General features: G+C 41.4%; 1 protein-coding gene across 1 annotated transcript; it reads right to left on the bottom strand.

Annotated features, from left to right (window-relative positions):
- Positions 1-3,413: 3,413 nt before the first annotated feature.
- sertad3.L (SERTA domain containing 3 L homeolog) lies at positions 3,414-8,434 on the bottom strand. Its single transcript, XM_018230233.2, has 2 exons — positions 8,260-8,434; positions 3,414-6,662 (listed from the first exon to the last, which is right to left on the bottom strand). The coding sequence occupies exon 2, from the start codon at positions 6,654-6,656 to the stop codon at positions 5,538-5,540; it is 1,119 nt and encodes a 372-aa protein (XP_018085722.1). The 5' UTR covers positions 6,657-6,662; positions 8,260-8,434; the 3' UTR covers positions 3,414-5,537.
- Between the last annotated feature and the right edge of the window lie 3,019 nt (positions 8,435-11,453).

The following is an 11,453-nucleotide window of genomic DNA, read 5'->3' as shown; positions in this document are numbered from 1 at the left end:
AAGGAGACCAGGTAAGTCTAAATGACTCTTAAGAGTAATTTCCTTTTGTTTTTACTAACAATGCTTCCTGCCAACAAAGCTGGTTGATATAAGAAAAGATGTCAGATAGTGAAGGTGGCTCACTTCGTAGCCAATAAGAATATAAAGCTTTTTTGGAAGTGGCCAAAAATAACTTTATCAGTAATAAAGTTTTATGAGAAAGCTCGTCAGTATCTAGATGTAATAAAATAAAACCTGGAGACCAAATAATTTTACTTTTCAGAATATTGTCCAATATGTTAGTGGCTTCTTCCCAAAATAAGCTTTGGGCAGGACCATAAATAATGGAAAAGAGATACATTAACCTCATCACACTTAGGACAAAATGAAATGGGAGAAGTATCTTTTAAAAAAAAAATTCCCATAACCTAGGTGAGCTATCTTAAAATGTTGTATCCTCCAACTCTCTGCTGAAACCAAATTATTATAATTATATATAGACTCAACCAAGTCAGAGGGAAACACTTGACATTGTAAGAACCCAGCCCACTTGGCAGAAACTTTAAATAAAGGGTGTGGTCCTGATTCATAACTTTTCCAGAATTTTTTGGATAAAGAGTTTATGGAGATCGAAGAAGGAAGCTCCATAAACTCTATCAAGTCTTCAGCTAATCTGTGATCAGATAAGACCAAGTCATTGCTATTGTGTATCAAAGAGAAGCCACACTGCCAAGCTAGATATTTATATGAATCCAGAAGCTTATATCTCTTTTTGAGTATTGACCAAGATCTCAAAGTCTCCTTTAGTAGGTCTAGTAAGTATTTTATTAAGACTAGTAATTTATTCTTAAAAGAAAATAGAAAGGAGTCCGATTTTTGGAAATCAGAGGGTTTGCGTAAGAGCTTGGCTGGCATAAAAGGAGTTAATGTATAACTATGATTTTGCCATAAAGGCAAATGCAGCACAGAAAAGTAGAACCTACAATATGTGGCAGGCAAGTGGACAAAAGGCATTAGGGGTTAACACAACTGCATCTGCAGTCTGATGCCAATGGGCTCATGTCTGCTTTGCCTTTTGACGCAGCCAGGGCCACCATATTGGAGGCTACAGGAGGTACTGCAGCCAGGGATGAAGTTGCAGAGGGGGCCGTTATAAAAAAAGACTGATCTACAGATTGTGAAAGACGCTGCCTTGTGGGAAAAGGCTTGTTGAATTTAATTGGTTTGTGAGGTTTTGGCATAATTGGGGTGTGGTTGTGCATGCAAGGGGCATTATTTTTCATTTTACTTGTTGGCAGAGTGCACCACCCAGAAGGCCAAGGTGACCAGTGGTGTAATAACCAGACCAACGGGGCACCCTATGCAACCTGGCTGTCCTCCTCGCTCCACTGCTTCCCCCAGAGCAAGCATGCATGTGTGCACACATTAATGATAATGGGAGATGGTGGAGAGACAAGTGGACACTGGGAAGCGGAGGGCATCTGGTGCGATTGGAGGGCCTGGACTATGGGTAGGCAGACAAGGAGCACATGCCTAGCGCCCCCAGCCAGTAGTGTAAATACAGACCCTGGGGAACAGACCATCGACTGCAGAGTTAGCTGCCTCAACATCATTAAAATCCCACCCTCCCTGCCTAAATTTTTCCACTACACCCAAGTGTTGCACCCTAGGCACATGCCTCTTCTGCCTACCCCATCTTTGGCCCTAGTTGTGGGCCCTGCAAACTTACTTGTAATTATGCTCACACTCAAGGTGGCAGTAGCTCCAAGGTTCCCTAGCATCAATAACTGCACTTATACTAAATTTGATGGTGCAACGGGAATCTGTGGCAAATCTGTGGGTTCTGGCAAATGCCAAAGGGGCTGCTGTAAGATGCCATAGACAGTTGCTATTTAGTGGGCTGGTGGGGGGTTGTTTGGGTCTCTCTGTACTTGGAATCTCAGGCCCTTTTCTGACTCCAAGGCCAGACATGTAACAACTTGTTTATATTTCAGCACAACTGATTTGCAGCAGTGTTCATAAATGAGCCCTACTTTGTTTATCTGTTCAGCATTGCCCCCCCATCCCCTGGGTAAAAATCCATATGGAAACATAGTCTGTTAGCACATGTTGCGATTTGGTATAACTGCACTGCATGGTCCATAATCGCCATGGATCATTTTGTAATTGTAAGCAGGAATGGAACTAGGGGCAGCTTAATAGCTTTTTTGAAGTCTGGATGTTGCTTACAGCTGCATTTTACCTAGGGCTGATGAAACATACAGCATGTTTTTCAGCATTGAATATCAGAGAACATGAACACTTTGGCCACTCGGAATTTATTGCTGTCATAGGAGAACTTAGAAAACTAAAGCATGTGGTGTGAATAAGAAAAAAATTGCACTGCTGCTCACACTACATGCAAAAGTCAACTCTAACGTCTGAAATTAATTATAGTATTAATTACTGCAACATACAGATAAACATTTTTTTTACCATACAGTATACATTTAGTAAAGAAATGCCCTCTCTCATTTCTATTGGTTCATTATTAGGTTTCTAAGCCAATGATGGACAAAATGCAAGATTAAAGAGGCCTAACATAGGACCAAAGCATCTCCCAATGGGCCCCAGCCAAGGAAACCCCATTCAACTCACTCTTATTTTCTCGTGGGCCTATATAAATGTTATACCATTTGGCACTAGATCTAATTGCTGTGAGTGGCCCCAGGTTCTCTGGTGGGCCCTAGGAGTCCCAATAAAAGAAGGGGCTTAAAACATGGCCTTCAACTACATGTTATGCTGGGGTAACAACGGTTATGTTGCTGACAGTGAAGTACAGTATATTTTATGTGCAACTTTTTTTAGAAACAGCATTATTTTGTGTGGAACACTGTGCATCTTAATCAAAGATGGTATTATCCAGTGTTCTATTAGGTGCTTTTCTGCATACATTTGGTCTCATTAAGCACGGACCATGACAATGAAATGTGCATTAGTAGGAGGGAGGTAGACACTGCTAAGGAGATATTGATTTACCTGATGTAGGCAAAGTGAATTTTTTGTGGCTACTAAATTATTAGACTACATAGGTTCTGTAGAAAGGAAAAGGCAAAAAAATAAAATAGCACATATTATGGCTTCTTGATTCACTCCCTTTCATTGCTTATTTGATACGGATTACCCATTTCTAGAAAACACTAGAAACCAGTTTACCTGTTTTTAGCAACTTTGCAAGCAGGTGAGAAATACCTAAGTATACTGTAGTCTGTTAACTGGCGATGGCACACAGGGCAATTTTGAACCTTTATGACACATTGGCCAGGGGACAAAATGAAAATCGGAAAAGGACATTACTGGACTATCGGACACGATTCATGGAAAGGTTGCTTCTTGCTCTTGGATACACGTGCTCTCCTCTAAACAGTAATGTCAAAAAGGCAAGATAAAAGTAATTATGGGTTTTTACCTTTTATTTTGTTAAGTTAGCAAAAATACATAACAAAATACTCACCCATCTGTACACATTGCATAAAACAAAAACCAAGACACACAATGAAATTAAATACATTTCCCTATAAAATGTGCAAAGTGAAACAGGATGCAACTCCTATTTAAAGCCTCATTCCAAATAATAAACTAAATAGGGGGCAATATTCTCATATCATAATGGAAAGTTTCAGGTTATTTGTCTCTAAAGATGTGGGTATTTAGTTATGGGACTTTTGCTGCTACCTTTGTATTGCTCAAACCACAGGCACATGCTCTACAACTTCATCCTAAAAGCCCAATATGCCTTGGCAACTTTATTTGTAAAACCACAGCACCTGATATAATAAATCTTACCGAAGTAATACTAACAGGAACAAAACAATACTTGTATACATGGAATGATCAGTAAATTCGGATTATGAAGATAAAATTTGGGAAATCTTGAGGCTTTCAGAAACATTAGGGCTTTTTCCCCCTTTTTTGAAGTCCGTTTGACCCAATGCTTCTGGTTCTACAATGTTGCAAAAGAAAACAATAAGTCTTGGGAGAGTCAGAGAGGTCTCTATAAAATCTAGCATTGAGGTGCCCAAGCAATTTTAAAGGTTTAACATGGCTTTATATTCCACAAGAGATTAGAAACCGTTGCTTCTTGAGGTATTTCATTGAGCTTTTATATTACATGCACATTGCAAAATCCACAGTTCTTAGATACAATTACATTTAAATTAAGATAGATTTGAACAAAGCTCATTTTATTCTGAGTTGAATAACACTTTTAGGGCAATGCCACTCAGGGCCAGTTTGTACATTAGCCAGAATTACAGAAATTGTCGTCCACCTGCCACTATGAGATCGATTAAAATCACTAGTTTATCAGGCGATTCTTGCGCAAGAACATGCACTGCTTTCTGGTGATCCACATGTAGGTCTATGGCTTCTGTATACTAAAAACACATGGCAGGTAGAACACCTGAAGTCTCTGTTTGCCATTGCCCTTATAGACTTCTATCCGCAAAGGATTCAGCCTCACAGTCAGAAAAGTGTTCCGAAAAAGGCTACTAACGGAAAGTACATATGAAAAACACTGAAGTGGCTGTGGGACAGCACTATGACCTGATGTTTTGATTTGTCAACAAGTTGTCTCAAAAGAGGACTGCAAAGATCTTGCTGGCAAAAGGTACAGCGCAAGTGATAAATTGTAATGTCCTTAACAAGAGGCTGCAAACTGAGTTTTGAGTAAGCGTCTGTTGGAAGACGCTTACTCAGAATTAAACTGTTTCTGCATTGTATTTATAATGTATTCCCCAAAATGGGATTTTAGAAGATCTAAAATTGTCATAAAACAGTTAGAAATGGTACCCAAATCATAGGGTACCCGATATCCTCCAGTTCTAGCAAGAATTAAGATAAACTCATGACATTAACAGCAGGTCCCTATTGAAGGCAAGACAGAAAAGAAGACACAGACATAAAATGAAAATTCAGTAGACCTGACACATGAACCATTGGAAAAAAAAAAAACCCCAACTGTATAAAAATAAATAACGCAATAAAGGTATAAATAAAAACTCTTGCAAATTGTATAGGAAATATGGTGCATAGTGAGGAATGGAAGCTGTGCCTTCCAGAAAGCCATGGTCAGAAAAACACTTTTAAAAGTAGATACTTATATAAAAAGACAGATACCTAAATAAATATTTTAAAATAGTATCTTCATAGAAGACAATGTGGAATAGCCCAGAGTTTCACAGCAATACCTCCCGAGTAAAGAATGACATTAAAACAAAACATAAAAAAGGAGGCAATGGCTAGCCATAAATCAGCAACATTGAGCCACAGTATGTAAAGAAGCAATCCATTGCTCTTGTAAACATGAACACCACCTTTCACTGGCAGGAGGCACTACTCTTGCTTTGAACAGAAGTTGACCAGTAAGGGATATTAGTCTATGTGCAAATTTGCTATTGCTTAGAATCCTCCTTCCCCTCAGCTAACCGATTGCTAGCTTGATTTTAGAAGAGGTACAGAAACAATTCACAGTGTTTTAATGCCGAGGGTTGGAGTAGAGAAATAAGGCTAATAAGATGTCAGGACCCTACAAGAATCTCAATGATGTTGTCAAGGTCATTGCAGTCTCTGATACCTTGGTTGGAGTTGAAAGATGGACTATTACAGGCAGATGGAAACCAGCAGTCTTCTGAAGCGGAGAGGCGGCTACTGGAGCCAACTATGGCAGGCATCTCTTTTTCAAAAACGGAGGTGTCTATATCTGAAAAAGGGTCATCGAAGGAGACGTCATTGAGGTAGCTTGAACTCATAATTTCAAAGCTTCCAAAAACGGATTCCTTGGGTTTTAAACATTGTAAAGGTGTTTCAGAAGAATTCTGCTGCATGTTTTCAGAGTGAGTTGGCATATCTTTGGAGACTAAAGTGTCCATGGGCACAGGGGCCGCAACAAGAGAACTATTTGACAAGTCTTTAGAAGATGCTGTCTCTAACATTGATGTGTCCATAGCTACCGGGAGTTCTTGAAGAGTTTCAGAACAAGCAGCAGACAACACCAATTCTGTTATCAACTCTATCTCTTTATTCTCTTCTTTGCACCCTGAGCTAGAATTAAGTGTTGCCTCCCTGCCTAATACATCCTTCACTGTTTCAATGGAGCTGCTTTGATGCTGTGCATTTTGGGGACAGATACTGTTTCCAAATGCAATTTTTGACTCTAAATTTTGACTGAGTGACAAACGCTGGAGATTTTGAGGACAACCTTCATCCAGCACATTCTCCAGCTCTTTCAGAATGTTAGCAATGGCAGCAGACACAGAGAAATCATCATCCATAGTTGGTAAAATATTATCAAGTTCTTCAGCTAGGAGTGGGAAGCGATTTTCCATTGTTGCATTCACCCCTACTGCATCTCCAAGGGCCTGGTCATATGCACCATTAACTCCTGCCTCTGCCACAGGAGAGGTGTAGTTATTCTCCCTCCTGATCTCATCTTGGATAATATGAAGAGTATTAGCGATAAGGACATAGCGTCTGAGACTTGGCTCCACCATCATACGACCCTTGTTGAACTTCTCCAGTGACAAGTTTAGCAAGGACTGTCGAACATAAGGATAGGAATCGGGACGAAATGCCAAGAATCCATCCATGCCAATATCCTCCCATTCAGGAAGTTTTCTTTTTATGCCCCGGGTAGGCATGGCCAGCTGAAAAATACAGAATATTGACTTTTAAAAATCGTTGCAAACAAAACACTTAAAAAAAAAAGAGGTGCGGATTCTTTGTGTAGTATGGCCTAAATAATGATGTTTCTGCAAACAGGCATATAAATTGATGAATGGTGAATATATATATATTTATATATAAATGCAGACAGGTTGACTCCTGATGAAATAGCCCCTAGTGTGTAGCACGCATATAATAGGGTCTGGGGCAAGAACAGAAAATAGTATTTCTGTGCTGCTTTATAATGCCTGCCCTAGTTTTGTATAAAAGTCACCTTAAATACTTAAACCTTACAACAGTGATCCCCAATCAGTGGCTCGTGAGCAATATGTTGCTCTCCTGACCCCTTGGATGTTGCTGTCAGTGGCCTCAAAGCAGGTGCTTCTTTTTGGATTTTTAGCTTGAAGGCAAGCTTTAGTGGCCTAAAAACCATGTGTACAGCCTCGTGTAGACTTCAGATCCACATAGCAGCTACCGATATCCAATCACAGCCCATATGCGTCACCTTCATGATCTTTTTGAGTTGCGCTCTAACTTTTCATACACTCGAATATGGCTCAAGGGTAAAAAAAAAAAAAAAAATTGGGGACCCCTGCCTTACAAATCAAAGATACAAGGCTTTAAAATGTATATTTTTTGCTTTGCTATTTCTTTAAAAAAAAAAAAAAAAAAACAACTAAAGTTCACAAATTTAGCATAACAGAGTCATCTCATCTGATAGTTTGGCTGTTGGATTATACTGGGAATATATTGGACATTACATGGGCCACCATCTCTATGAGGGTGAGGGAACCAGTTTAGGAGTCTGGCAGTCAAAACAAAATCATCTGCCTCTCTGTGGACAACACTACATAGCTTAAGAAATAGGCATAAATTGTGTTTTTGGGAACCAAAAATAGATTTATCTACATCTGGACAACACCTGAGTACATGGCATTTGCAGCAACTCTCCAGCAATGAAACAACTGTGATCAGGTTTCATTTTTATGCCACAACTTACAAAAAACAAAGTGGGGCAACAAATGATCTTGTATTACACCTTTACTGAGCGCTCACTTATTGGTGAGATGGAAAAAGGGTCGGTATCATGAATAGATCTCACTCAGTGCTAATCTCATGCTATTTACGGTGTAGCTAAACACAATCCGATGACGAGGATCCGCATGGTCACTATTCGTGTTTTAAAGTGGTTTGTTGAAAGCGATCCATTTAATAATCGCTTTACAAAGCCACGGGGGAAGTCAGCCAGTCTCACTAGAGAGCAGGGAAAAGATCCAGTTGCCCCTCCCCCACCCGTCCGACTAGCCTCTCCCCTCTGCCGCTTCTCCGCTGGGATCGTGGGCGCAAAACACTTCCAGTCTATGTATAAAGATACACCAAGCAAAGGCAAACGTTACCACTGCAGAAAAAGCTGCACTCACCCACTGACTAACTCACACATTTCATTACTCGCTGTTACCAAACAACTCGGATAAACTGGTGCCAATGGGAATCATGGGAGAAAATCGCCGGTGAGTGAACAACCCGCCACCCCCACAAACTGTACAAAGCACGAATGACTCATATTATGAAACATACCTCCCAACAGTCCCGCTTCTCCCGGGATAGTCCAGATTTTCATTAAAAAAAAAAAAAAAAAAGCCCGCAGTCCCAGATCGCTGTTTAAAAGTCCCGCAGCGCCATAAATCTCTAGCTCCTTGAATCCCGCCGCACAGCGAATCCAGACTCAACAAACCTCATCTCGCAAGATCGTGACGTCACACCACATCTATATAAACGCTGTGACGCTCCACGTCGTCGCTTATGGGGCGTGGCAAACAAGGACGTACTAGCATCTCAGTGGCACGCAATGATTCCTTTTTCGTATTTGTTTGGCACGCCAAAATTGTAGGCGGCCGTTCTCGTTTTTATTTGCTCTGTTTGCTGTTCCAGGGAGAACTGCTACTTATTTTCGTCATGGTTGCTAGCCGTGCCGAACCCCCCAGAGCCTCGACTTCCAATGTTTGGCCAAAACCAAGCCATTCAATGGTTTCTCTACTCATTAAAGAGCAAATAAAAGAAAATTGTGGGTTTTTTTTGGTGCCGCCACAGCTTCTATTGGAGTCTCTAGTCTGCACAATACCAGCCCATGAATTGCACATAACATGCATCACAATCACACACACACACCATGCCTATTTCTCAAGATGTGTAAAAACTGGAGTGTTGCCTAGAGCAAAGAATATTTGTTTTTGTTTTCTAACTTGTAGGTGGATGTTGAAATCTAATTGCTGATTGGTTGCTATAGGCAACGTCGCTGGTGATATTTTCCTCTACGTTTTACATAGCATTGTCAATGGGCCCCTAAGAAGTGTATTTCACAGTGTTTAGCAGTAGCTAAGATAGTCAGAGTAAACACATACTGACCAGTGCAAATTAATAAGGTGGCCATAGACGCAAAGATCCGCTAGTTTGGTGACATCGCCTAACGAGACAATCTTTACCCGATATGCCACTAACGGGCATGGCTATATTGGGTGTAATCTGAACGTTCGGCCCTATGGCCGAATGATCGGATTACGATGAGAGCGCTATGGGTTCCGGCAGGACGGTCGGGACAAAAACAAACCTGTCCGATCGACCAAACGACCGAGCTCCGCCGTACTAAAAATGTTGGGACTCTCCACACGCGGTCCGAAAATCGTATGAATCCTTGATTCATACAATAGGATCTTTGCGTCTATGGCCACCTTTACCCTGGTGGCTGTCCTGCCCAAAAGCTGTGGTGCAAAATTTGATCTTGGGACCCTTGTCATGTTGCTTTCACGTGCCAATGAGCACTAGTTTTTTAAATGAGATGTTTAAAAAACACTATTGTGTCAGTACTTTTTTAAATACAGAAGTATTGTTTAGGCATTTTTTATTGGAAATTCATGCAAAAAGAAAAAAAACCCTACAAATCTCACCCATCTGTTCCACTTCCTACTGCCTCCTTTCCCAGGCTATGTAGTGGAGCCGGCCGCACTCAGCGCACTGCACTGTAGGATAAGAACCAAAAAGCCTCTATTTGTGTGACTGGGTAAAAATCCAGTGGGCCCTGCCAACCCAGACCCGCGCCTGTCTACGCCTGGGCTGCCCCTGCCCTGATATCGGAGGAGGTTGTGGCTGAGGCAGGGGGCCTGTAGGGGGGGGCTTGCGGTAGGGGGTCGGTGTGGGCCCCTGTATTGGAAGCTCTGGTGGGCTTGCAAACCTCTAGTCTAAAGCTGCTCCTACTGTGCTTCTGGACCGTTGGTCATGCCCAGGGCCGCTATTAGAAATCATGGGGCCCCGTACAACAACATTTTTTGGGCCCCCAGGCCCTGCCCACCCCAGATCCCGCCCACCCCAGATCCCGCCCACTCCACACCCCAGTTAAAAGACCACACAGACATCAGCGCTAAAAATGGTAACCCCCACACACACACACAAGTTATAAAAAGCTATTGATGGTCAGGGCCCCCTTATAAGTAAAAAAACAAACTGTGGTGCCAGGGCCCTCCATAAAAGTTTTATGGGACTTCGATCGAGCAGCACTGCTTCGGAGCTGTCAAGGGGGGCCCGGCTCTTCGAAAAGTGTAGCCCTGCCGGGTCTCCCTTCAGGCCCCGACCTGGGACACTTGTCCCCCCTGTCCCCCCCTGATGGCGGCCCTGGTCATGCCCACCCCTCTTTTGAAACACAGAAAGTGACCATAACAGATCTATAGGGAGTTTCCATAAAAGGCCCTGTTTTAAATATAATAATAGTGTTTAGCCCACAGTGAAACCAGCACCATTTATTATTCATTATTGCCTACAGTGTTAGAGGGGTTCTCACCTATCCTATATGTTTCCTTGCAGGTAAAGTTGTTGTACCCTGTTAGCCAGGGCAACCATTTTTAAATAAAAAATAACAAAACTGGTATAAAGGTGATACCTTTATTGTCTTAATAATATAATCTTAGCAAGCTTTCCTTTTTCAAGATGATTACAATGAAGCTTTGGTGTTATAATTCCGGAATTGGTGGACCAGGTTGTGGTTTTCTCAATTAATCCGATATCAGTTTCCCAAACTTTATGTCCTCGGATAAAGTGAAGCTTTGGTGTTCTCTGGTATATATACAACATTCATACAGCATTCGGCTCATAGGTCAAATGACCAAAAAAAAAGGAATATCAATCTATGTGTTAGGTGTCAAATTTTGTGTAATGTAGTGACCATGGATGCTGTATTCCTCTAATGTGTCCAGAATTGAAATTTTGTCTGAAGTCAGGATGCGTGGGCAGGATTTACATTGTTGTTTGCCAAAGGGGTATGTTCCATTTTCGGTGGGGTGCAATAAGGCACTTCTTGTTATTAGCGACTTTAGGTTGGGAGGCTATCTGAATGCTAGGAGTGGTGGCTCTGGGAATATGCTTTTGAGCCTCTTGTCCTTATGAAGTGTACCTTGCAGACTTCATCAACAGGGGCTACCACCCCGTGATTGTAGACCAATACATTCATGTAGCCACCAGGATTCCCAGAAGTCACCTTCTACAGCAGGGGTGCCCAAAAGGTAGATTGGGATTTACAGTAGACCTTTAGCTGGTGATCAGTAGATCTCAACAAACAGCTTGTCTAAATCACCCTCCTGCTTTATGCTTTTCATTCAGATATTTATTACATTAAGGTTACATAAGAAATAGTTATTTGTTAAATATAGCAATTTACATTTTCTCATATATCAATATTTAAGTAATATTTTCCATGGAACAGAATGCTACCTATGCTTTTAAGG

The sequence above is a fragment of the Xenopus laevis genome, chromosome 8L (assembly GCF_017654675.1).
Source record: "Xenopus laevis strain J_2021 chromosome 8L, Xenopus_laevis_v10.1, whole genome shotgun sequence".
Taxonomy (NCBI): domain Eukaryota; kingdom Metazoa; phylum Chordata; class Amphibia; order Anura; family Pipidae; genus Xenopus; species Xenopus laevis.
Note: the sequence above shows the minus strand (reverse complement) of the source record. Positions and strands in the feature narration are given on the sequence as shown.

What these genes read in the sequence shown, in the direction of transcription:
- sertad3.L (XM_018230233.2), bottom strand. Translation starts at nt 6,656, where the DNA reads ATGCCTACCCGGGGCATAAAAAGAAAACTTCCTGAATGGGAGGATATT.